This window comes from Astatotilapia calliptera, chromosome 12 (genome assembly GCF_964374335.1).
Source record: "Astatotilapia calliptera chromosome 12, fAstCal68.1, whole genome shotgun sequence".
Taxonomy (NCBI): domain Eukaryota; kingdom Metazoa; phylum Chordata; class Actinopteri; order Cichliformes; family Cichlidae; genus Astatotilapia; species Astatotilapia calliptera.
The window spans coordinates 29258443-29286304 of NC_137433.1; the positions used below are offsets into that span (position 1 = coordinate 29258443).

The 27862-nt window shown below is 39.4% G+C and overlaps 3 protein-coding genes across 5 annotated transcripts in view; 2 read left to right on the top strand and 1 right to left on the bottom strand.

Annotated features, from left to right (window-relative positions):
- LOC113033855 (ADP-ribosylation factor-like protein 15) overlaps positions 1 to 27862 on the bottom strand; it is a 158725-nt gene that overhangs the window by 12064 nt on the left and 118799 nt on the right. The window lies entirely within an intron of this gene.
- Positions 2112 to 8186, top strand: fsta (follistatin a). Of its 3 annotated transcripts, none has more exons than XM_080308844.1 (6): positions 2112 to 2322; positions 3473 to 3670; positions 3844 to 4062; positions 4190 to 4414; positions 5028 to 5258; positions 6643 to 6784. In XM_080308844.1, coding segments are annotated over exons 1-6 (966 nt in total). In that variant the 5' UTR covers positions 2112 to 2231; the 3' UTR covers positions 6645 to 6784. The 3 variants fall into 3 exon arrangements, with proteins under 3 accessions (XP_080164970.1, XP_026044156.1, XP_026044157.1); XM_026188371.2 differs by lacking the exon at positions 6643 to 6784 and adding an exon at positions 7038 to 8186 and having other exon boundaries at positions 2114 to 2322; XM_026188372.2 differs by lacking the exon at positions 6643 to 6784 and adding an exon at positions 7038 to 8186 and having other exon boundaries at positions 2116 to 2322; positions 3473 to 3664.
- On the top strand, positions 8790 to 27430 carry ndufs4 (NADH:ubiquinone oxidoreductase subunit S4). Its single transcript, XM_026187551.2, has 5 exons — positions 8790 to 9045; positions 11623 to 11701; positions 25464 to 25636; positions 25745 to 25818; positions 27237 to 27430. The coding sequence occupies exons 1-5, from the start codon at positions 8963 to 8965 to the stop codon at positions 27338 to 27340; spliced, it is 513 nt and encodes a 170-aa protein (XP_026043336.1). The 5' UTR covers positions 8790 to 8962; the 3' UTR covers positions 27341 to 27430.

Sequence of the window (27862 nt, forward strand, 5' to 3'; positions counted from 1 at the left end):
TATATAATATATACATAACCTTTATTTGGCACATTTGTTCATTTTGTTATCAAAAGCCAATTTTTTGATCACCCACACAAGATTTTATTACCAGATACTTTAGTCTCTTGATAAAATCATAAATCATCTGTGGCATTTATGCATGATTCAGAAAAGTGTCCTTTAAACAGATTATACATATTTGATTATAGGGACCTGCAGTAGTTTTCATTACTTAAAGATGTTTCAGAAAAGCTTGGCTGAAATGTTCAGTCTTTATCCAAATATGCAAAAGTGCATAAAGCTCCGGTGATTACTCTGATAACAGTCAACACAAGCTATAATAGAATAGAATAGAATAGAATAGAATTCAACTTTATTGTCATTGCACATGCACAGGTACAGGGCAACGAAATGCAGTTAAAATCATTTTGATAACAATTTTCTGCAGAGGGGTTCAAATAAGATTAAAAATATACAAATATTTGCCATCAGAGGATCAAATAGCTGATAAGGATTGCAGAAAATTGTCAAAATATTTGTTCTGGTCTCATATTTGCTGTATCATGATTGTTGACTGAAGGAAATGAAGACGATTGCAAGGTCTTTTATGGGGGGTTTTGTGTTAAAAACTTGTTTTGCACTGAAAATCAAGCAGTCAGAAAAAGCATGTTGTCTTCTTATATGATGTTCATTCGTTTTTGTGAGTCCTGTGTGTGCTATCGTGGAAACCCCCTTTTGAGCGTATTTTTTATTGTTTCTAATCCTAAAAAAATGTAATAACATTAATATTGCTCATTGCTTATAACAGTAATGATCTGTCTGTAATAGGAGTGATCACATAAGTAACGGTTGACGTCTTTTTTTAAGAGAACAACCCCCCCCCCCCCCCCCCCCCACACACACACACACATCCTGGTCTATATTAAAATCTTACATAAATATAGATTTGATACCAGATATTAGTATCATGGAGATAAACTGTACAGTGAGTGGTATTTAACTGGATACAGACAAAGAGATCACAGTGTCTTCTACCTGACCGTCAGTTAATTAATTTCCTGGTGTCTGGTTCGCACAGCAGACACTTTGATTTGAAGAGCTGTAACCAGAATTCCGCTGAAGAGGTCGCGCAAGGACTTCTGAAGGAGTTCAGCGTCTGTGAGCGGAGAGCAGTGTGTGTGTGTGTGTGTGTGTGTGTGTGTGTGTGTGTGTGTGTGTGTGTGTGTGTGTGTGTGTGTGTGTGTGTGTGTGTGTGTGTGTGTGTGTGTGTGTGTGTTTCATTCAGTGAAACGCAACACCCTGCTTCTCTGTCTGAAGGCTCTTCGGAAACAGGTTTGATTATATTTAAAAGCTTGACCCGGGAGAGAAACCCAAACAACTGTCTGTTCTAACATTAGCAGTGCGGCTGCGGACTACTACGAATTCTATTATTGTCTGGGCTCGGATGTGTTCCAAAAGGCAACTCACATCAAAAAGATCTGCTCTTTTGTCTGCAGTTGGTGGAAAAAATATATATATATCAGTAACCACCAAATAGTAACCTTAATTTGAAGGACTGATGGTATGCCTGGAAAGGCATGCTGGTAGTGGGCCTGTCTGCACATCACCATCATCATCGTCATCATCATCATCATCATCATCATCATCATCATCATCATCATCATCATTATTATTATTATTATTATTATTATTATTATTATTATTATTATTATTATTATTATTATTATTAAAGCGCACATGTCCACGCCATGTGTATAGAAGATGCAAAGCCCATGAGTGCTCTTTTTCCACGAGGAATCACGTGAAAGTGAATAAATGATGTGATGAAAGTATCACAGGGGTTAAAATTAAACTTCGGGAACAGTGTTGATTTCAAAACAACAACAACATTTTTATATCAGCTCATACTTTTTTCCATCTTGCGCTTTCTTTCTCTGCAGAGTGCCTGAGCTCCAAGTATGGTGTTTTCTTTCAAGTATTTTCATATCCTTTAATTATTGCGGCAAAGAGAAAGTTGCTAGTAACGATGTCACCTGATTGGGATTGAAAGAACTTTGGTAAGGAAAAAAAAAATTTTCCCCACCCCCATAGAAGAGGAGACCGCCCACCAGAGACAGTCAACCCGAGACCCCTTATAGATTTAAAGAGAGGCTGCATTCTCAGACTGACACTTATTCAACACTGCCACCTTAAGCAGATTACTTTTGCGCTGCCTGTGTCAAATACGTGGTTCACTTTGCCTCTCCATCATGTTTGGGATGCTGAAACACCACCTTCACCCGGGCATTTTTCTCTTGTTCTTATGGCTTTGTCACCTCATGGAACATCAAAAAGTTCAAGGTAAGCTCTCCTTATCAATTTCCTTTTATTCTCTTTCGCTTTTTTTCTTTTTTCTTTTTTAAAACGTGCACTGCTGTCAGTCACAGAACTCGCGGGGTGTCTTCCACTTGCTGCCACCGAAAAACTTTTCAAAGTTTCTTGATAAAAGTCTCTCTACATCAGGCAGTGATTGCGTAAAGCGTATAGAAAACAGGTGCCCTGTGGGACACTTCAAAGTGAGATTATATGGCAAGTTTTGCAGTCGTCACCATGCGCGCGAACTACAGCCGCCACGCCGTGTTGGTGACAGTCTTTCACAATACCTGAACATATTTTTGCAACTGTGTGAGCGTTTAGCATTCCGCGATGTTGTTGTCAATCCTCCAACAAACTTCAGAATATCCACTGTGAGCGTGTTATTTATACATTTCCCGCTAGTAGCCTTTCTGCATTGTATGCAAACACAGTTGCAGTTTTATACCTATGCAGGCTTTTGCACCCATCATTCATGGTTTCGGGGGACATATTTCAATTCAGCATAAGAAACACACCATCTCATGAAGATTTAAAAAAATGTGTTTGTGTCTTTGTCGGTTTAAACATGCTGTTACTGTCTGTGGGAAGTAATATTTTTGGCATGTAACTGGAAAAACTGTTATGTATCACATTTTAATATCTCTGAAATAAACTTTACATTGCTTTTTTTTATAAGTAAGTCATTGTCTGCTTGCTGTCTGGGATAACGTAGTGAGTGAGGCGTTGGAGACGGTGGTGTGTGTAGCCTTGTTACCTAAAAACCGTGGTTTTCTAAAGGAGAAAGATTGGCTGCTATTTAACGCTGTCTAGACGCTCCCGTTTCTGTCCAGTGATAGCAAGCAGACACTGGGAATAAAAGACAACCCCCCTCCGAAGATTCTTCTTACTTTTTTGGTTATGGCTGCATTGTAAGGGCTGTCAGTCACAGTTGGGATAGGCAAGTGTTAACAGTCTCGCAAAAAAAAAAAAAAAAAAAAAAAATCAGACAAAATACTGTCGGGAGGGCGAAAAGGGAGGGAGGGAGCGTCTCGGATAATACGGCTGCGTGTGTATATTGAGTCTGGGTCAGCGGGTTTTTAGACGTCCAACATGCGGCATTCGAGCTTTTTTGGTTTTTTTTTTTTTTTGTCTACAGCTGGGAACTGTTGGTTGCAGCAGGGGAAAAACGGGAGGTGCCAGGTGCTCTACATGCCCGGGATGAGCAGGGAGGAGTGCTGTCGGAGTGGAAGACTGGGGACGTCCTGGACCGAGGAGGACGTCCCCAACAGCACGCTCTTTAGGTGGATGATCTTCAATGGCGGAGCTCCCAATTGCATACCTTGCAAAGGTGGAGGTGCACTCATTTTCCTTCGTTTTCTCACATTACATGTAATCACTCATTTTGGTTAATGAATTAAACTGGTGCTCTGGTTTGCGTAATTGTCCCATTACTTTACGCGCCAGAATACACACCAGGGGAAAAAGAAATCCTCATTAGCATCACATAACACAGAGCTTTTGTTTTAGAAACCTGCGACAATGTTGACTGTGGGCCCGGAAAGAGGTGCAAGTTGAACCGAAGAAGCAAGCCGCGCTGCGTGTGCGCACCAGACTGCTCCAACATCACCTGGAAAGGACCTGTCTGCGGCTCTGATGGAAAGACCTACAAAGACGAATGCGCACTGCTAAAAGCTAAATGCAAAGGTCATCCCGATCTGGACGTACAGTACCAGGGCAAATGCAAGAGTAAGTAAATGTAACTGTCACCACATTTCTGAAAGCTGAACGAGCTAGAAAGAATCCGTCGCTTTCTTGTATTTCTTGCATTTCGTGTCATTTTCACACAACTCTCCCAATGTCTTTGTTTCGCCAGAAACGTGCCGTGACGTCTTGTGCCCCGGCAGCTCCACATGCGTCGTAGACCAGACCAACAACGCGTATTGTGTGACGTGTAATCGGATTTGCCCCGAGGCGACGTCGCCTGAGCAATACCTCTGTGGAAACGATGGGATCATCTATGCCAGCGCGTGTCACCTGAGAAGAGCTACCTGTCTCCTCGGCAGGTCTATTGGAGTGGCATATGAGGGAAAATGCATCAGTAAGTCTGCAGCTACACGCATGAAAGCGTGAGACTTTACTCCCCGAGAGAGAGAGAGAGAGAGAGAGAGAGAGAGAGAGAGAGAGAGGTGCAGCAGTCACCGACACTGAAAACTGTTTGAGTGCATTTTCTTTCTGGCCAGCTCTGCAGTAATTCACTGCTCATTTTTGCCAACATTCCAGTGAGGAGGGGGTCTTAGAGAGAATGTGTGTTTGGTAGTTGCTTGTGTTTGCTCAAGAAATGATAGACATCTTATTATTTCCTGATGTTGGCAGCACTTTCCCATTTGGGAAAGAGGGAATGAGAGGGGGAGGGAGATGGAGGAAAACAGGGGAGTGCTGGGGGCCATGAAGACATGCTTCAAGTTTTGAGTCAGATTGATTCTTACACAGATAGTAGTCAATTTCAGTCTTGTAGTCTTTAAAAGGCTAATTAAAAACAAAGCTTTCTGTTCCACACCACGAGGCCTTATCCCGTAAAGTAGGATTTAGTTTTTATTCTCTCTAATTCTCTAAAAAACTAGGTAGTCATTTGATCCTGCTTGAAAAACATTCATGATAATCCATCTAATCAAAGATTTCCTCTCTCCTTATTTCCTTCTTTCTTCTCCCAGAGGCCAAGTCATGTGAGGATATCCAGTGCAGCACGGGGAAGAAGTGTCTGTGGGATGCTCGGATGGGCCGAGGCCGTTGCTCATTGTGCGATGAGTCCTGTCCGGAGAGTAGGACAGATGAGGCGGTGTGTGCCAGCGACAACACCACATATCCCAGTGAATGTGCCATGAAGCAAGCTGCTTGCTCAATGGGGGTGCTGCTTGAAGTCAAACACTTAGGATCTTGCAACTGTAAGTAAATTACAAAAGCAAAATATAAAAAGAAAAGAAAGAAACAAAATCCTCCCCTCCTTCTCTGAGCAAAAGACAATATTCTATGTTGCTTTCCCAACAAAAGCCTCCTGTGAAATTGCCCCCCACCTTCCACCTACCCTGATTTTCCCTGAGCTCCCACCCCGGCCACATCACCAACCACAGCTTAAGCAAGCAGAAAAGACTTGGGGAATGGAAGAACTTGCATGACATTGTCCTCGTTGCTGGCTTTTGTTCTCGTGTTGTTTTTTTGTTTAATTTTCGTTTTTTTTTTCACGTTTTCCCAATTCTGCAAATCCTGCTAACAGAAAGATGCGCGAAAAACTTATATCAGCAAACTGTTTGCAGTGGATCTATACTTTCTGAGAAAATAGGTGTGTCTATGGTCATGCTAGTGACCTGCGGGAGCAGGTTGCCTTAAATCCCATGCAGTATTTTTTCAGTCATTAATGGTTTAATGTCCAAATCTTTACAGCTTGTAAATTCCATGGTCACATTGTTAATTCCCTGGAAATGGTCTATTTTCTTTATTATTATTATTATTTTTGGCTATAATCAATTTATTCAAAATGCACTGACGCTTGTGACATAAACCACACTGCCAACACGTCAGTTAAAAAAAGAATGTGTTTAAACAGACGTATGACGTGCATAAGGTGATTGTAACATTGGTACCATTGATAACAATGATGGATTTGTACACTAAGATTCATGTGAACTGCCTGTCATAGACCAGTGTGAGCTATTTATTAACCCACAAATCTCCAGACAAAATACTAAATTTAACAACAGCTTTGAGGTAGTTTCAAATTGACATTCCAAATTTCTATTTAGAAGGTTGTTTGTTTGTTTTTCCTAACTGGCTTAATATAATGTGATTAAGGTTTGCAATGAAGTCCAAGGGACCAACTTTATGATCACCTCATGGGCTAAAAGTCATAATTTACAGTGTGCAGATTGAGCATAAGCTTGTTGATCCACGCTCCCTTACTTCCCATCCCATCATCAGAAAAACGTTCATTAGCTAACGCATTCATACCGCTTCCAGTGACTGTATCGTGTATCAAAACTCCTTTTGGATTAATGAGGGACTACCTGTGTTTTCATGTATCGTTACCCTTGTGCTTGCTTGTGTGCTTTTTTATGTGTCCAATGTAAATCTCTTGTGTAAAAAGAAAAAGAATATACCTCAGAACTGTGCTAACGATCTCTGACCTGCTTGCTAAGGTCAGGCTGTGACACAGAGTCCTCCCTCCCTGTTCGTTTGAGCCAGAAGCGAAAATATTAGTAATCAGAGAAAAGAAACTATAGCGAGTCCAAGAACACAAAAGCACTTTTCTGTGTTATGTGTGTCTGCTTTCAGGAATCTGCTCAAAAGAGACCTGAGCCACTGGAACCATCATCCCCAGTGCCCCTAAACCCGCTTCCCATCCTCCCCTTAACCCACCTCGTGACCTTCCCCTAACCTCCAACTTGCCGATCCTTTCCATTGTCGCTCCTTTTTCTCATGTTGCAGCCCTGACTTGCTCGATTATGTAAATGGACATTGTATAATTAATTGGGGATGCCACAGCAACTACTGCTGCCAAGTCACACAGACTGTTCCTCACACAAACATAATCATATACACAAAAGAAAGAAACAGAAAGGAGGCTGTGTGCCAGTGGCTTAATTGTGAGATTTATTTTTTTGACAGTGATATTCTGCGCTGTTGTGGTCCATATTCATACAACAGCTACCATATATTCTCCCATATAGCCATTACAGAAGACCAGGAGGAGGATGAGGAAGATGAGGACTCAGACTACATGGCCTATGTCCATTTATCTTCTATACTGGATGGATAGGCTCACATCACTAGGGGAACAGTCCTAGGGCAAGGAATCATGTCCATACTGTACATTATGTGTATGCTTATTTATTTTTTAAAGAAAAAGGAAGTATACATATAGTTCAGTCTGCTAGATGTTTATTTATACTTTTTGTGTTTTATAAATTATACATTTACATTGTCAGGCTATCACCTACCATGATATATTGTGTTACCACTCATTTCCCTTTTTTGTTGTTTTCCCTTTTACTTTCTTTTTTTATCATGAAGAAATATATTTGTCCAAAGAAAAGCAGTGTTATTTATTTTTCATGGTACCGTGTAAGTATAAGTCCTCTTCAAGCTGTAAATTGCATTCCCTGAGCTGTAAAAAATCCGCTTGTTTCTGTCAAATCTCTATCACAGATGTTTATGTCACACATACATAAATGCATGTTTAGGCTGTGTGTTTATTTATTGGGAAATATATCAATCATTTTATGTACAGAAGTGTGTCTGGTTTGTTTACAACTATAATTACTGACCAAAGGGATTCTCTCAATGGTTTTGCAAAAGAGCACTGTAAATGGTGCAACACAGCAGTGATGGAATAGAAAAGAAAAAAAGAGCCATTTAGTTTTTTCTTTTCTTAGTTTTAAGTTTCCTTCAGTTTTAGCCCTTTAGGTTTGTTTCCACATGGAGACTGTAGACATAATTAAATATAGCTTTTATTTTGTCTCACTACATTAGAGGTAAGTTTGGGCAATACTTGATTACTTTGGAAACAATGTGCCATTAACATTTGTGAGCTGTCTTCTTGCCAATGTACTCCGTACTGCTCTCACAGAGCTACACTAGGACTAACATACTGCAATACTCTACACTATATCTGACTTCTTCACTTTGTTTCTTTTTATTTGTTTTTTTTCTCCTCAGAATGCATTTTTTTGTTTTCAAACATCACAAGAGAAATACAAAATTCTGTTATGAATATATAGTTTTGTATTTTTTATGTAAATGTCATATGTACATACAAAGTTTGATGGTATTTGTACAGATATGAAGAGTGAATCAATAAAAGTTTTTTTTCCTTATAATTTTATCTGACTCTGGTGGATTATTTATTAGACATATGTCTAAATCTATCATAGCTTCAATGCAAGCGTTTACTTTAAAGAATAAAAGACTGGACATCAATCAGATCAAATTAAACCATACCTTTTATAGGCTTAGTCTATTTTGATGGCCATCACTTCACATCATTGTCATGAGATATTTTATTCATTTGGACTGGCTAAAACTTGAGCTATAAACAATTTCTAAACTTAAAAAGGATTTGCTAAAAATGTATATTCATACATATCAGTAAAACTACATATACCTTTACCCAGGGGATTTTATCTGCATTTCCTGTTACTGAATGTTCCAAAAACTACGTTGTGAATATACAAATGAATTTACATGGTGTACTACACAATATTGATATTGTGCAATACACAATGTAAAGTATATACATGTATTAAACATATGTTTTAAGAAACAAATTGCTCCGTTTTTTAAGCTGTCATCAGACAAAGCATAAGAAAACGGGCAGAAAAAAGACAAACATATAAACTTCAGTGAGTAGACATGAAGCACAAGCAAATTGAAATTCTTCTCAGCGTGCGGGGTTTCCTTCTATTTACACCAAAATAATTGTTCTTTGTTATATAAGAGAGCACTGGCGTAAGTAGATGTCTGGGCGTCCCTTGGTGTGCTATGTGACACATCCAAAAATTCGGTTGGCAAAGTCCTTCATGTACCAGCTGTCTCCGCCACCCGCGCGTACTGTTTGTTCCTTTGCGGTTACCGTACGTCATCGTTGACAACAATCATGGCGTCCTCAATGTCACTTCTCGGATTGGGACGTTTGTCTGCTTTTAATGCAGCTTCTAAAATGTTCTTGAATCCTATCAGGTAATTTCATATTAATTGTTTATCAGGTTTCTGTTCGCACTTGATACTCTGAGCTGAGTTTGTTTGAATTATTTAACTCCCAAGTCGACTACAGCACAGAAGCCGTGTGTCTGTTAGCTTGTCAGCGGCAGAGCACTTTAATGAAGATTTTTCTTTTTCTCTTTTCAAAATAGAGGTTTCGCACCTAACGTGGAAGACTTTATACACTAAACAACGTCAGCGCCTGCACGCTTTTATCTTGTAGTACACTGGGCTTGTAGATAATGTCATTGTCCTTACAGCACTTGCTTGCCCAGCTAATTGGCTAATGCTAGGGCGAGCTAGAAATCAGTTTAAAAGCTAACACAATTAAATGATGCTCACTGGTCTGCACAGCACGTGCTACATACCAGACCGAGACAACTTTATTAAATAAGTGACTCAGCCGACAGCTAACCTTACAATCAGCTGTAGGGAGCCTGGAAGCTAACAATTAGCATGAAAGTAATTCACTGCTATTGATAGAATACAGTGCTTCTCTCGCAGTAACAAATCTGCAAGTTATAGTTTGAGGTATTCATGTAGCCACCAGACCCCAACGATACTAACACCAAGAAAAGTTACCTGTGTTTGTGGAAGGATTTTAAACAAACTGACCCCCGTGCTGCTCCACTATGTGTTTTTTGCCACTTTTTACCACACAGTTATTTGCCACAGTTAGTGGGTTTTGTGACACTTTAAAAGAGTACCTCCATATCATAAATACTTAAATACAACAATATTTTCCGCATTCATATTTCCGGTTAGTAAGGACAGTTAAATGCGATGGTCGCTAATTGATGGCTTGCCTGGCAGTCATCGGCATTTCTTTTTAATCATTTCCTACAAGTCTTCCTCTAAAATCTTGAATGAGAAAGAGAGGAGGCTGAGCTGGAAGTGGCAGTTGAAGATGTTGACGATCTTTAAATTAAATCCCCCTTTAGCTGAAAGAAGAAGAATATAGACTTTCAGTTGTTCATCACTTTTTTTTTTAACATTTAGTCAGAGCAGAATTGATGTTGCACAACTGATTAAAAATTCACCATTGTCATTGATAAATGCCATTGGATTTTTCCATCATCAGAAATGATTCTGTAAGCTGTTACAACAGTTGACAGTTGTATTCACAGTTACTGTCTCCTTTGGGAGTTTTTAAAGAGAGAAATAATACGATGCATGCTTTTACAACTTTTATTATTCACACAATGGCATTATGTGCAGTGCATTAGCTGAGGTTATTAATAGATACCAGATTAGAATATGTAGTGTAACCATGTTGAAAATGAAATAAGACATTTATTTTGTTTTATAGAGTCTGGAAAGATGGAGATAATAAGAAATCATTGACTTGCACAGTATTTTCTTGGCAAAATCTGAAGTAATCTAAAAGTCAGATGAGTGATTGGATAAATCACAGTATTTCCTCAGCCATGTTGATGAGGAAGCATCCTATTACCCCAAGAAACTGACAGGGATAACAGTTAAATGAAAGCCAAAGGGCGAAAAGGAAAAAGCAAATGTATACCCAGTCATCTATGCTGTGTTTTTCAGTCATTGATGGGTTTTGCTACTTTTGTCTCCCCTGCTCTCAGGTTCACCTTGATTGTGTGGTTTGTTGTTGTTTTTTTGTTGTGTTTGTTTGTTTGTTGTTGTTGTTTAAATGTGTGATTTCTGTGTGTGGTTTTACACACAGAGCTGAGCTCACAGTTAAACAGATTCAGAGGTGAAGTGGGTGGATGAGGTAAAAAAAAAAAAAAAAAAAAGAAAGGGAAAAAACTGCCTTTTACCATGCATTAAAAAGTGTTAAATATTTAAAATCTTAAATCTAAAACAATGGGAGAACTACTCTGTTTCATTCTTAAACCAGTTTTGGGTTTTATTTACAGACACATGATATACATTTTTATTTAAATGGTCAGAAATCAAAGGAAAGTGTGCAGATTTTGGTTAAATAAGGTATAAGAATCATTGCTTTATCTGTATGTTGTCATCGCGAATACTTCCATGTGTAGTTACTCCCCAAAGCTCCTTCAATGCCAGGAAAAATGCAGAGTAGGACTTTATTCATGTGATTAAGCTGTGCAATGATTACACCTGAAACTATATTCGTCTTTTCTTTTTTAAAAATCAGTTTTTATTGAAAAAATCAGACCTGAGACTGTAGTGAAATCTTAACATTCATTTGAAATAAATACAAAATTATGAATATATGGAACGTGCCATTCTGTGATGGCACGTTGCCGTTTTGTGATGGGGCACGGCTGCACTTTGACAAAGAGCCTCACAGTCCTCGCCTGACAGTTGACTACAGCCAACATTAAGCACGTCCTGTCATTAGGATGAGAGCGAGAGTCTGCCAGAGATTCACTAGACAGAACTAATAAGTGGCGGGGGGGATTCCCTCCTTGTCGCTTCCTTTTCACTGTACCCCCATCCCACCGCCTCCTCCAAGATCGTCAGCATTTCCAGAGCTTAACTTGTTTGTGTAATTTCTTTGTCACTTGTGTACTTTTGGTGCTTTGTGCTTAGCTTGTAATCACAATTAAATTTTTTTCCCAGGTCTACAAGCACATCAACACTGAGACTGGCAGAGAAACCAGGACAAGATACACAGCTTATTACAGTTGATGAGAAATTGGTAAGAATTCATCCCTGCTCAATCTGAGTTGTACATCGGTGTTTATCTGATCTTCTGTCTTCCAATTATTCTGCTGGGGGAAAAAAACTGTTAAAAAATTTTGTCATCTGCTGCCAAACTGAACTTGTCCTAGACAGTAGGCTTTTGTAACAATATGACAGTGATGACGAATATCATCATTTGTAGTTCAGTTCACAGCTCTGATTATTCCTATCCTCACAGTCCTTCTAGGTTTAAATGCCAGTTCATGAAAGAAGTGGCTACAACTATTTGAATGGCTGAGGAAATGGAATTTTTTCTAACAGGAGAAGTGGAGTAATATTCACGCACTGTAATGCAGTTATCTTCACTCAGTCCATTTACAATGTATAGTTTTGGGGGGGTTTTACATTATGAATGCCCCAATGATATAAATGTGGATACAGTAAATCATAAAAATATCTCACAGAATAGTGCAAAATTATTTTGTTAATGATAACAAAAACTATAGTCTCTGGTGCTTTCAAATACTCAGTCAAAAAATGGGGGCACTATAGTAAAGTATTGCCATACCATGTGCAGTATGTGTTTTATATCAGCTTCCCTGCCAGTACCTCCCTGCTTGAACATTTGCCTGGGTCAGTAGTGACTGATTACTGTGATCATTAACAGTAACACGTGATTTCTTTTGCTCTTTCTGAAGTTTCACAGATTCATCAGTTGTTTGAGGGCTCTTTGTTTGGCATCAGCAGTTATCAGATGCTTTGCATAATAGTTTTATTGCCTGTCGTGACAGAAATATTTCATAATGCTTGGTTTGTGCTACTCTTTCAATGTAAATTTAGAACAGACAGGCCCGAGTCAGCCTGTTTTGTTGGTAGCATATGCCCAACAAAATGATTTTGTCTAGACTTGTCGACTTCATCTACTCTGCCTTCATTCAGTAAAGTACGCAGCTGCATTAGGATAGCTCCTAATGCAGCTGGGTGATAACAGAATTTTCTAAATCGATGCAGCAGAACGGTAAATGTTGTTTTCTGTGTCATACATTGACCTGCAAAGTAGGCAGTGTTATGTGCCTGTAGTGCCCAATGCTGGGCAATGTTTGGGACATTTGCTGAAGTCGCTGCAAACAGTTTATCAGGACTTTTCACAGCGCTTTCTGTAACCACAAAAAGCTTCATGGAGTGGTATTATCCAAATTAGAATTTGATGTTTACACATGCACACACGAAACCAGGTTACAAGTGAGGGAAGTAATGTGTAGAAACAGTTTAGCAGCACATCTGTCTTGCAACCTCTTTGAATTTGGATTGTTAGTCAGGCAAATTAAGAAAATTCATCAGGGTTAGCTTGGGCAAATGGTGAAGTAGGGCTGCTCGATTATGGCAAAAATGATAATCACGATTATTTTCACTGAAATTGAGATCTCGATTATTTGACGATATTTATTTAACAATAACAATGTATTGAATAATGACTTTAAAGATTGTCAAAAAATAATATAAAATAGTGTGCAAATACTGATAACAGTGCAAATGTTTGCAATATAAAAAATAAATGAAAAATGAGTTCTGACTCCGCGAACCCATAATGTTTCCACACCACCGAAGTTTTTTTTTTACCTCTCTTTTCAACCAACGGCAGTCACTCTCCTCTCCAAATAACTTCTGCTTAGCTTTCCGAACTTCCCTCAGGTCCTCTTAATCAGCGGTCCCCAACCCCCAGGCCTCGGACTGGTACCGGTCCGTGAGTCGTTTGGTATGAGAGAGTTGAGGCTCAGGTGTGAAATGTACAGTTTTCAGGGTTTTTATCGGTTTTCAGCATTATTTTGTTATCGTATTTATCGTTTACTCGGTTTTCCTTGGTCTTTTCACGTGTTATGAATAAATCTTCTTTTTTTCGGTACCGGTACTAGTTTTATTTTGTTGTATTTATCCACGACACCTTAAAGGCCGGTCCGTGAAAATATTGTCGGGCATAAACCGGCCCGTGGCGCAAAAAAGGTTGGAGACCGCTGCTCTTAATTGTTGTTACACGTGTTCGAAATGCAGAGAGGTGCGCTCGATTTGCCACACGGAGCAGCGCGAGAGTAAAGCACGAGGGAGGGGCTAATAATCGGCTCAGTCATTTTTAATGATCGTTGAAAGCCCAGATCGTAATCGTGATTAAGATTCGATTAATTAAGCAGCCCTATGGTGAAGTCTGTTTTGGTTTTTTGGGTTTTTTTTGTAGTTTTTAAGAGCAATCAAAATGGATTTCTGGGTCCACAAATACACAAGGGCAAGAAAATGTCATCTGACATTTAGGATTTTTCAAATCTCTCATCATTTCTGTCTACAGTTTCTGGCCTAGTTTCTGACTTGCGTAACCTCTATGAAAGCAATTTCAGAAAGCAACTTTCAATGTGATTACTTAAAGATGCTGAAAGATTAAATCCCTATGAAGCCCTGTTCTTCTTTTTTCTTCTTTTACATGGTGTCTATGACTGGTCTGTTTTGGGTGAATACTGTTGCTCCAAAAGAACTGTTCCTTTTAAATCAAGCCCCAGTCAGAGAGAAGCTAGTTGACCAGGCAACGGTTACTTTACTGAATTACTTTTTCTAGGATGTGGTATAGCTCTGTTTCGCTTTACTCTTTTTTTGTTTTAGCATTAAGTGCTGAACTATAGTCTAAACAGTGATAACCAAGCATTTGAAGTGGTTAACAACGCACCAACTGTACAAAACAAAGACTGATCTTTGACATTACTGCTTTGTCATAGAAAGTTGAATTAGAAGGTTACGGAGAAAGAGTGAGTTTGGGGAGAATGTGGGAGTCTGTTGTGGACTTGTTTTGGGGCGGGGGAGCAGTATGGGCAGCGTCAGTGTGCTTTTGTCCCAGACCAAAGCTGGCCATACTGGCAGACAAACCTTTGGCTGGGCGGAGTGTCTGTCTCTGTCCTCTCAGTAGGGGCCACAGAGAGGCACAGCAGAGGAGAGGAAAAAAAGGGCCTCTAAAAAATGTGTGTGTGTGTTGGGGGGGGTGAAAGAAAAGAAACTAGCATGGAAAAAAGTTTGTGAGACACCCTGAGACTCACGAAAAAGACAGTGGCCACTTCAGTGTTGTTGGCCACAGAGGTTCCTTTGTAGCATGCTGTTACTGGCGACGAGGGGAAGTACTCTAATGTTCACCCAGACAGGCCGAAAAGAGAGGCCCTCAGCTGTTTACAGTACAGTGGCCTCCGTCTCACGTGGTAGAGGGCATTGAGAGCACTCTCCCTTTTGGGCATTCAGCATATGTCAGCACGCTAGTCATTCATCAGGCTGTCAATAAGTGTGAATTGCTTTCTGGTTTGACCAATCAAAGAAAGATCTCGATCCACTGAGAGGTTATTCAGGGTTTGCACGCCGTCTCTCTCGACCAGCCTGAGGAGAAAGTGGAGTGCTGCTCGTTGTGCAGTGAACATTTCTGAATAACCTCTTTCAGATGATATTGCATTTTGGCCTGGGCAAATGATATTTTGAATTCACTCCAAAAACTCTGCATGAACATTTGTCTGATACTCATTATCTTGTCCTTAGTTCTCGTGTGTCCAGAAAATGCAGACTTTACAAGAACATGGATCTCTACATTGTGTTTGGCCATCTCCATTACAGACGAATTTAGAATCTCCTGCTGGGTCAAAAATCAGGGAAAAGGACATTTAAAGTGATTTGGACTGCAGACAGAAAAAAGTTTTAAGTACTGATTAGTCACAGAAAGTTTTTATACTGACAGGGATAAGTCCAACTGCTTTTCTGAAACTGCCTTTCTAAGTGTCATTCACTAAAATTGCGTGGGTTTTTTTTTTTTTTCCAAGTTAAGAGTAATTGTAAAAAAAAAAAGTATGACGATCTGCTTCTGTTGTTCATCTTATATGACAATAAGTAAAGTAGCTGGGTTTTAAACTGCTGACCAAGCAGAACAAACAATTTAATAATGCCATGCCTATTACGGTCATTCACATTTTAGACTTGCGAAAACACAAAATCAAAAGATTTATTGAGTATAAAAAAGTGCATTTTTTTTACACTAGATGTATGGGAGGAAAAAAGAATCAAGCAAAGGCATCATCTTGAAACAGTATTTGCATTTTCTTTTTTCTTTCTTTTTTTGCTTGAATAGTAATTGAAAGCTAAATTTGTAATTGAAATAGCATTTTGATATGTTATAGAGCCTTACTTACAGTAAAGTCTTTGCAGAGGAGATGATTTTGATTTTAGGGTTGACTGTAAACTTCTTTAGGTAGGTTTTGTAGGATTTGAGTGTTTTCACCTTTTTCCCCACATTTAAAGCTCTAAGTTTGACTTTTATGAGCAAAATTTCTGGGCCATTGGCTGATTTTCAGAAATGATGCCAAAGAAAAGGACGTGCGTGATGGTCCACCAGTGCCCGTAGCTGTTCCCCGGCGTGCCCATGCCGACCTGCTTTTGTTTGTAATTACTGTTTGATTAAGCATGCTGGGCAGCTCCCAGTGTCCGACTGGCTGGCCAGTGATACACAGCTTTACACGGAATGTCTACAACCGCAGTCAATTAGAGTCAGGCCTTTTTGCTTTACTCTCTGGTCCTTTGCACAAACAACTGTGGTTATAACCATAACAGCTGCTTCAATATGCAATACAATATCTCTCACTAACGCTTGAGTCTTGCAAACAGAACGTTTACTTCTCTTTCAGCTGTGGCCAAACGCGCTCTCTCTGTCCACATAAAGGCAACACCATAATCTTAAAGCGCTTGTGAAGCCTTGTTATAGAGTTCTCTAAAGGCACTAGGGTTTTATTAGCCAGAGAAGGACAGTTATTAGACCGTGGGGAATTGAGTGAAAAGGCGGAATGACGACGGCAAGAGGAGAGTGTAGGTATGTTCACTCGATGCTTGGCATGTTTACGTTTGATAAGTTTTTGGGTTTCTTTATTTCTTTATATAATTTAGAGAACAGCATTTGCTTGGCAAGATGTGACATCACATCTGGCTAAAAGATGTGGGGTTCTATTGCGGTAAGATAGATGAGTCTAAAAGCCTGTTGTCGGTTGTTTTTAAAGACAGAAATTGAAATCAGATTGAACGATCTTGTAGTTGAAACATTAGAATTTATTTTCACTGTCGGACTCCCTGATACAAAATAATTGTTTTGCAAGTGTCAAAATCCCTTCAATCACCACCATAATCTCCCCCCCCCCCCCCCCCCCACACACACACACACACACACACTTGGGAAATGGGGGAGAAACAAAAAACTAAAACCCACAAAAACTGCCATTCTAGCTATGAGGACATTGAGCACCACCACTTTAAGTCTGCAGTACAGGCGTGAATATCCTCTGTCGAGCCTCAGAGACAGAGTGACCTACAGTGGAGCAGACCACATTCACCACCCCATCAACCCGCTTTTCCCTCCCTTCCCTCCTCTTCCAGCCTTCCTCCTTCCTTTGCACATAGACAATTTAAGTATCTGTTTTGTCTGCTTGCCCTCTTACATGGCGCAGTTGTACGAAAAAAAATCTCTGCTCAAGTTTGAAGTAGTGGCTGAGAGGATGTTGGTCTTTGATGAATGGCAGACAAGAGGTTTTATTATGTATCATCAACTAAATAGTATTTCATTCATTAGCACTCTCTTCCATAGACTAACTCTCTGAAGAGGACTCCTCAGCTGGGGAGTTTTAGGAAGTGTCCAACTGCTAAGTGTTGTGTTTGCAGATTGGATGAAAAAGGATTGCTACTTCTGTTTGACAACACTTCAATTTATTCATTACTTGTAAGCTACCAGCTCTTTTTGTAATTTTGCAAGCTGCTTTTGGTATTCATAAAATGTGAGGTGCCAGACGATTAACCCCCCCCCCACCACCACCACCACCACCACCGCCTTAACATGCTCTAGGAAATGATGCTTAAATAGTGTTGCTCTGTCTTATAGCTTTAAGTAATTGTTTTTCCTCACAAACTTGTACTCCACTAAGATTTTGAAACTTAAAAAGATACTCACAACTCACAGTAAGATTCAGTTGAAACGGGGCAAGTCTTTGCTTGACGCATTTTCATAGTTTGGGTTTATTTATAAATTGTTTTATTATAAAATGACATTTGAGATGCTCAGACAAACAAGTGTGTCTGCATCCAAAATATTCATAAATGACCCCTCCTCTCTCCTCTCTTTACCAGTATGTGTAATGTGAAATACAAGATGACTTTCATATACCAGCTGCTTCTTGTTCTCCAATGTTGAACCACTCCCACACATGAGCAAGCAGCATAATATTTGTTTCTATTAGAGATGCCCCCAGTGTCCAGTCAGTAATTGGCACACTTTTTCCACTTCAAAGACGTCTGAAGGTGGGAACCGGCCGAGGCTGATGAGTGAGGCTCTTGGTCTGGGTGTGGGCTGGACAGTGGGGCGTTAGGGGCGATGTGTTTGGGCTTTCGGCACATGCTGACTCAACATGATTCAGCTTTGGTGACCTTTTGACCCCTCTGGGTGCCAAGTTATAGATTTGGCATACAGGTATACATCCTATGATGAGCTTATTTGTGTGGTGGCAGCCCTGGTGTCTATAAAAATGTGACGGTGACGCTAGAAATGTTCTGCCAGAGCTAGTCATCCTTTGTTTGCTTGTTTGTCTGTTTGCTTGGTTACTGTACTAACTGGAAAACACACTGTGTACTTCAGCTGAGAACTGGAAACCTTAACAAGTCTAAAAAAACAGCACGCCAGTAGTAATGTTTAGGTAATGTGAGCAGGGCTGTTTAGGGAAACGGACATTAACCAGTTAACCACAACATTAAGACCAGGACAGGTGAAGTGAATAACAGCGATTATCTCATTGCACTGCAATGTTCTGCTGGGGAAACTTTGGTCCTGGCATTCTTGTGGTTCCATCCTAGATGCATTAAACATGACAAAAAGCCCAAAGTGCTGACCTGTCCTCCAAACTTCCCAAACTTGCCGGTACGGTTGAGGAGCCACAGGGTAGTGACCAGAGAGCACAGAGTGTAAAAGCTCAACACCATCAAACTTGATCATTTGATACCAGCAGCTCCACGTTATTGTTGGCAGTTAGAAATTTTGGAAACGCTGAGTATGTTGAATGCTCATTTATGGATGATTCATAGGTCAGTGTCCAATGTTAACAAAGACCTGACTGAAATTGATTGAAAAAGGAACCAATCTCTAAAGGAAAACTTATAAAGACTTCAGAAAGTCTGGACAACTTTTGCTCAGGATTACTTTGAAAAATGACTCCTTGGAAGATAAAATTGAAAGAAGAGTGCTGTATATGCCAGCAGAAGAGTGCCAGATAATGTTTATATATGAGCTGAACAGGTAAAAAAGTATCATGGCTCATGCAAAACAACCCAGCTACAACTGCAGCCTTGTGGGGGTCACGTAAGGCCATATATGCTACTGGCCTTATTGTACTCTGGCTGAAACCCTGAAATCAATCATCTGTATCCACCCTGTTCTCCACGTTTTCTCACCTATCTGGTTTATTGGAGAGCTGATCATTCTCATAACTGATAACCAAGTCGTCCTGGATCATTATAAGAACAGATGTGGCATTCCTTTATTTTATGTTTAAATAAATATTTTTTTAGTACCCAGTGGGAGTATCCAGTGATTAAGTGAAAAGACAGGGGCAATTAGTTCACTGAGTGATTAAACAGAAGGTCTTTATATGCACCTGTTTTTAATTCTTTGCCAAACCTGGGTACTCTGCAGCATAAAGAGCTAGTCTGTGTTCCAAGCAGTAGATATTTTCATCAAAATGGAATTAGATGAATAAAATTTATAATTTATATTGCTTTACTTGGACATTTTCTCAAACATTCTTCACAAACTGATTTCAATATTCTTTCTTTTCTTTTCTTTTTTTCTTTTTTTAAAATCTTTTTGGCAACCACTTTTTAGGGTAAAATACATTTGATCTCTTTCATTACCTTTTCAGAAATGCAATGTATACCACAAAAATCCTTAAACCTTTATTGTGTTTGGATTAGATCTGCAGATAATATCAGGAATAATATGAAAAACACATTTTATATCACAGAGCAGGCAAAGGTGGGTTTTATATCCCTTTGTATAAACTGTGGGAAATGAACTGCAGGAAATGTAGACATTCACCTGCAAATCATCTGAAGCTGACAAGATCGGTTAAACAATATGGGAAGAGTGGAGGCTGGAAGAACACTTGGAGAAACAGACATCCACACCCGGCATCTTGACTTCTTCAGCAATTAAAATAGGCTGTAGTCTTTGTCTTCATTGGCGACTGGTTTCTATATTTGGAAAAATAACTGAGTCTGATTGAAGATGGCTTTGAGAATAGAGCTGTCATCTCAGCGTGCCAGGTTTAAAGACTTTGATGCAGTTATACCAGTCGTTGCAAGTCAGTTTACGCAAAGAAACATCTTTGACTGGTGTACAAGCTTCTTGAATATAGATATTTAATGCATAAACACACATCCCTGTATATTAGTTTTGAAGGTGAACTCTGTATTTCTTGAAGCTAAAATAAAAGAACTAACACCATAATAATTCTCCAAAGTTTTTACGTACTGCTTCTATAAATTATTCACTACTATGCAGGCTGCTGATATATGATAAACCTTCAAACTCAAGTATCTGTTGTCCAAACTGGACTTCCAGGTGCACATTTGGTTCTGGTTCATCTCCTTCAAACATGAACTGATCATCAATGACCAAAGAAGGAGATGAAAATAAATGGAAATTAGACCAGTAGATTCCTTTGTCAGGAAGATAGACATTGCAAGTCTTTGTATTTAAAATATTCAATATTTTGGACCCGAATGAGTAAAGAATCAGGTTTGAGGTTGTTTGAAGGAGTGCTTTTCATATTTTGGGTCAAAGTTGTTCTTCTATCTGCATTTCCTTCTGAGCAACAGCTGTCTGCTCCCCACAGTGTGTGAGTGCTGGGAGAGCCACAAATACAAATGTGTGTTCATCTATATTTGTGAGCATTTTGATTGATAGTTATTCATTCCCAAGTCTCACACATCTTAAATGTCAACCATCACAACTAATGGCCAAACCTGTACCCTAACCTAAACCTAGTTGTGACTTTAACCCGAAAGCCAAGACTTCACCCTCAAACAGGCCTTTAAAAGGAGGTGGGCCAGCCAGAAATGTTGTCACTTTGATCTAAAACTCAAACTGATTTCCACAAAGACAGATGGACATTTATTTATGTGTTATGTTTGGTTTCCTGTGATATATGACTTCATTCTCTCATGTTGTTTGGATGAGCAGTTCCCAAGACTTAACAGACAGGCACGTACACATTTAGCGAATGTAAAGATGGCCTCGTTTCAAGAAATGAATGATTGCCTGCATGTGTTAGAGTGGACATCAGTAAAGTGGAGCTACATAAATAACCTGGGTTATACTTTATTTGAATGGATGCTGCACTAATTAATAAAAACAGTACATTTCACAAATGTTTAATTTGGAGGTATTTGGGCATCCAGCTTCCCTCTATAAAACTATTCTTTATCATTTTCTTTCTTTGGTATCTCACCGCTTCCTACAGTTTTTCCACCAGACTTAAGCAGACTGAGATTTCTGTCTTGTTTACACCAAAAATTTCCATCCCAGTTCTCTGTTGGAGAATTAGGGGTACTAGCTTTCAGCATTCTGGTGGGCCCAGTGGCCCCACAGCGACAAGCCCCTGTGCTCTTTATTTGGCACGTAGCCTGGAGGTGTCAGAAATATCGACACGCTTTCACGTGACGGAGATTTTGCCAGCCATTACCCCCCCTCTTTGTTAAGCCCTGCATTCTGTCTGCCCAGCCAGGTATTGTAGGGTCCCGTTAAGGCCCTGTGAATAGTGTCAAACTTGATAGTTCTCATTTCGCTTCCTGTACATGGCAGAAGAAAAAGTGCCCACCGTGTGGGTTTTCCTTTTGTGACGGTCCTCTCTAGTCTTCCTGGGAACACACTGCATTCCAGCCACAATCGTTCCTTTTGTGAATCTGGGTATTGTGGGTGAGCTTGTTATGCCGATAACCCTCCAAGCTTTCAGAGTAATGCATGCAAATATCAGAAGTCTAGACTTGTATTTTTGCAAACAATGCCAAATAAGCAAGCAGAGGTTTTTCAGTGATTTAGAGCGTTTGTTTTGACACATTCTCCCTTTTTGTGCTCATCCACACCCAACCTTAGGTTGCGCTACATCTGGAGAAATTATTGCAACAATTTACCATATATGTCACGTATTTTCACAATAGTTACATGTAACTATAGTGTGGCCTGCTGATCCCAAGAGTGTTATTTCTAATGTGTCTCATAGAGGGACGTAATGGGTTCAATCGCCTAGAACAGACCAGAAATTCCACGTTTTATAAAACTCTGCAAGTTTTTCTTAATGCTCTCTTTTAGAATAGAGAAACCTTTGGAGCATAGCCTTTTGGAAATAAAAAGTTACAACTTGCAGGCATTTTAAAGCATTTTTGATCACCTGCTGGAAAAAAAAAAAAGGAGAAACCCTTCATCTTATTTTCTTGCTGTTTAACACTGTCTTGTGTGTTATTGTGTCATGAACCATTACCCCCTCTGGGTGAAGAGAACATGTTTTCTTCCTCTTTGTGACAAGAAGGAATTGTTCGGGTTAAGTAGATAGGGCAGCCGGAAATAATTACCAAGCACTTGTGACGGTTTTTTTCCTCCCCCCTTTTGTTCGTCTTTTCCCTTTCATTTTAACGATCTTTTCAATGTTCAGATCTTGTTTATGATTGCATGGCAAAAGATGTTTCACTGAAACAAGCAGTAGTTTAGCAGTTGGACCTGTAATTTACTAGGCTTAAATACCATTGGAAGCTCCTTTGCCAAGAGGAAGACGGGCTTTTGTGTGGAGCTCATGCAAAATGACCCCTTTCTACAAATCAACTGGCAGATGACAGACAATGATGAAAATTTGATTCTTTGAAGTTGTAATGGCCATTGAAATGTGTAAAATTCTTGTATTGAAAGGAAAGCTCCCTGGAAAGCCCTCAGTCTTGGGTGGCTGCTGCCTGCGTGCTGGGAGGTTCATCTGTGTTTTGTCGCCGACTTCCCATTGCTTGTTTGCTAATTCCCTGAAGAATTGGACCAGATCTTTGATAGGAGCTCCAAGGGGCTCCAGTTGCTCAGGAATATGCATTCAGTGCACCCACAGACCCTTCCTCATCCAATTGTCGTGCTGTCCTACTTCATGAAGGTCTGCAACTAATTGAGGATTAGGAATTAATTTCAGAGATGGCCATTATATTTGTTTTATATTTTACATTTTTTTGTTCTCTAACTTCACGATTGACCTTTTCAAAGTGTGCGTACGCCCAAGAACCAGTACCACTGCAGACAAAGTCCAGACCTACACAGCAACAAGTACATTCATGCACATTTTCTTGGCAATGTATTCATGAAAAAATCAAGCCAAGAGAGATTTGCTATATATACAAGTAATGGTGACTTTTTGTTAATGTCAACATGTGCAAAAAATGTTATTTAAAAAACAAAAAATAAATAGAAAATGCAGAACTACCACAAAAACAAAAACATGGGAAAAAATAGAATAAAACTCCATCCTGTCACAGTTGTAGGAGTACACCTTGATTTCTATTATTCAGAGTAATTAAAAATAAAATTTGAACTATTTAAGGCTCTAATATATACTCTTTACACACATTAAACAACTGTTTGTTGTGGTATTGGTGTAAAAGAGAACGATAGTAAAGGTAATGAAGGCAAATTAATTCGTTATTAATAAAAAAGCATTAAAAATAGTTATTTTGTTTCTATTTTTCTTTTACATGTGAAATACTTGTTTTTAAATCTCTTTTCAAATTAACAATATATGTGATGTAATCACAAATTTTGTTACTATTTAGCATTGAAATGGTACACATGTATATTTGACTTAGTAACATATCCAAACCAATGCAGACAGGTTAAAGCTGAGGAAAGATTCAGGGATAGTTATTCACACCTGTGCTGCCAGTAACAACCCAAACTTTAGCTTGTTTTATGGCACCTATAAAACAAAGTTTAAAAAAAAAGTATTCAATTCTCAGACTTTTTTGTGTTTTATTGTTCTTTGACATCAAAGATGTACTGAACCCCCTTTTTTCCACCTTAATATTTTACAGTGGGAATAAATCTAAGAGATTGATGTGAAGTACAAAAATATAAAACATGAAACATTTGATTACATAAGTAACTTTTATGGCCATCAAACATTTTCCTGACCTCTGTTCTCCTGACATTGAGCTCTTAAAACATGTTGCTAAAGTTGTATTTTTTTTATATCTGCAGGCTGACATCAAGTGTTTTCTTTGAGAAAAGCTTACGTTTCGCATGAACTCCTAATGTTCGCAAGGAGAGAAGAAGTCATGAATAATCTAATCAAAGTAGAACACTTCATGTGGACTGCTGGCAACCAAAAACATGTTGTTGGGTTTTGGGTTGGTTGTTTTTTGTTTTTTTTTTAATAAATGGAAATTATTTATTAATTTCTTGTAAATCTGTAATTGCCAGAGTTTTCAGTCTTAGTCACACAGGCCTAGAGCTCAGTTGGCGACTGCTGGGCAGCAACTGGTAAATAGAGAAAATGTGCATTCCCCAACTGGTTATGAGTCACTGTGAAATCAATTGTTAAAGCCAAAGTCATGAAGGCCTAGAGGCTGGCCATTGACCGAGTGGGATCCAATCGGTGAAATTGTTTGTGAAGCGGTACATGTGATGCACAGATATCTTCCCATTTGCTAAGGTGAAGATTGAAGGGGCTGCAATCTTCACAAAGTAAAAGTTTGACCCTTTAAAACATGGCAGCTGTCCATCTCTCTGTAGCTTTTCATTTACTCTGTGCAACTTGTCTGCTGGAAGTTTCACAGTCTGTCATCTTCTTAAAAAATCAGGCTCTGGTTGTTAAAAGGCACAACTTCTAATATGAAGATGAACGTTTTGCATTTCCAGTTTGGAAAGTTGTAAGTCAGCATTTGGAATATGCAGAACACCATCAGTAACCAGTGTGATTACTACTATTGTGTAGTAATTGTAATTAATTGAATCCCAAGAGAAAGTATTTCATTGCATAGCTTAAACTGTCACACAGTTGCCAGTTAACAGTGAAACATCACAGTTCTCCAAAAGTTGATTCTGTTCATCTGGACGTAACGTTTTGTGGAAGAAACGTTTCGTCACTCATCCAAGTGACTTCTTCAGTCTCAGCTGCCTGCAGGTTTATAAACAGTACATTTGCATAATGACTGAAACTAGCACCACTGAAGGAACAATGGGCTGGGAGTGAGTGACAAAACGTTTCTCCCACAAAACACTGGGAGAACAGAATCAACTTTTGGAGGTTTACTTACCTGGATGATTGAGCATGCATCAAAACATCACAGCTGATAATCAAGAGGAAGACCTGGCTAACCAACAGGATTTGCAGCACATTTGTGTTCAGTCATCTCACATCTCCACCAACCAAAGGCTGTAAACCACGCTTCTGTTGGGAGGGAGTTGTTACACAAGCATACGTGAAAAGGAGCATTTGAGGGGTTGTTTTCACATTGTTTATTACAAGTGACTTGCAGAACACAAGTAGTAATTGGTGCGTGACATCAGTTGTAATGCTGGATAGTCATGAGGTCAAATGAGGCCACACTTTAGAAATTAGAAGCACTCTCCTAGTTTAGATTTTTATCCTGGTGTTTTGTTAGTTTATTTACTTTGTTACCTAAAGTTTATTGTGTTTAATTTCTGTGTCCTTTAGGACATCACCACTCTGACAGGAGTCCCAGAGGAGCACATCAAAACTCGTAAGGTTCACATCTTTGTGCCAGCCAGGACAGCCATGCAGTCCGGCGTGAACACCACCAAAAAGTGGAAGATGGATTTTGATACTAGAGAGCGCTGGGAGAACCCACTGATGGGCTGGTCCTCAACGTGAGAACCTTCCACCTCCTGATTCCTACAGCACATAAACTGACATTATAGAACCTCTGCACACAGTTGTTGAATTTTGGATTCTAATGCCTTGTGTTTCTATTTTAGAGCTGATCCCTTGTCCAATATGGTGCTGTCATTCTCCTCCAAGGAAGATGCCATTGCTTTTGCAGAGAAAAATGGTAAAGAATTTTTCAGCCTTTGGTTAAACAATATATCTGTTTCATCATTTTAAAAGTGACAAAACACTGTAACAAAGAAGTAGAGAAATAAGTCTCACCACTCAGTAGTCCTCTACAAACAGGCACATCGATTTTATGATACATACAATCTCCATGTATTGACTCACCAACCACGTAAATAGTTTTTATCTGGATTTTGTCATTTGTTTCTGGCTGCAAGACAAATAACTCTCAGCAGTGAAGTGAGCAGACTGTTGGACAGGCAGTGGTTCATTGTTAGATACTGCTGGTGGTGTTTAGAGTTGTGTTGTCAGTAGTTTTGTGGCATTAACCCCATGTATGATGTATCTGGACTTAAAATGGATCAGTGTACACACTCATTTCTTCTGGTCTGAATCAGTTGAGTTTGTATGCTTTTAGCCTTTTCTTGTGATTTTTAGGGTTCTTTTCACATAAAAACCCCCACAAAATTAACCAAAATGCTAAGAATGCGAGTGGAAACTTAACAGAGATTTTACATTGATTTTATGGCTAGTTGCTACAGTTTTGTAATCTGCATGTTTCTGGTATTTCTGACCCAGAAAGCAAAGCATACCTGGGCTATGGGAAGGCTGTTTGGGTTGGATCCAGGGTTGTTCACGTTCTCACCATAAATGAACCACTCTGGAGTTTGTTTGGAAGTGGACCGAGGCCACCTCCTCTGAAGGGTCTCGGTGCCGTTTACTGCACCTGAGTGCGTTTACTGTGTTTACATCTGCACAAACGAATCGCACGGAAACGAACCAGAGTTTGATTAAACTGTGCAGGTGTCAAAACAACCTCAGCTACTGCATCTAACACAACTGACCATCCAGAGCGGTAACATCATTATTTCCACGGTCATGTTTGCATATTTTAACATATAAATCATTTACAGTATATAGTTATTTATATATCAGGGGATATATAAACTGTGAGGGGAGATGTACCTGTGACCAGATTCTTTCAGGTAACTTTGCTTTTAAAAAAATTAATTTGGTGTTCCCAGTTGACCTTTTTAACCAAAAGTGGTGATGGTGGGGATCCAAGCACCTTTCTTATACCAACTAATAAAAGATCAAAGGAATGCTTTTAATGGGCCAACCAGCTCATTAGACAATCGACTACAGCCCTGTTTTAGTAAAACAAAATGAGGTGGTTTTCTGTGGAGCTCTAATCAAGTTCATTTTTGACTCAGAATTGAACCATCTGGGAAAGTTTGTTGAAACCAAGCAAAGGAAACGGGCTTACTCTGTTTATTGCACCGAAGAGATTAGAGCCGTTCTGACTACACACAGGTCGTTGATGTCTACAAAACACCTCATTGCGGTTGGAGCTCGTCCAAAAGGAACATACGTGACGTTATCAGCCCCATCACTTACTCTGATGTTTTCTTTCAGGTTGGAGCTACGACGTAACAGACAAGAGGACCTCAAAGCCACGGGTGAAATCCTACGGAGCAAACTTCTCCTGGGACAAGAGGACCCGGCGGTCCGCCAAGTAAACTGAAGACGCCCACCTGTTAGGTGGCCTGACCTGCAGCAGACCTGTATGATTCTTGTCAATAAATGCATAATTATATGAGTAAACCAAACATTTGTGTCGTAATCGCTTTTTTTCTTCAAACATTCACCTCATTACCGACTACCTAATGTAGTCCATCCAATTAATGAAGTGTTTGCTCTCCAAGTCGAGCTGTGCAACAGCAAAACAAAGGGGACGGTATTATTACAATCTGAACCTGTTTAAAAACGGGGATAAATACGTCTGTAGGCCAAAAGCAGTGACATTTTTCCTGTGTGAGTGTTTGTTTCCATCCGGTTACCCTGATTGTTTCGATGTTTGGAAAGCTGCACAACTGGAATTTAAATAGGACCTTGCAACATCTGTGCAGCAAAGTCATTTCTTTTACAATCCAAATCCAAAAAAATGTTAACTATCATCACCTTTTTAATGAGGCGTGCAACACTAACTTGGATTTTGATTTCACAAGTTTTGGAACAATAATCCACATAAAATTAGAGCT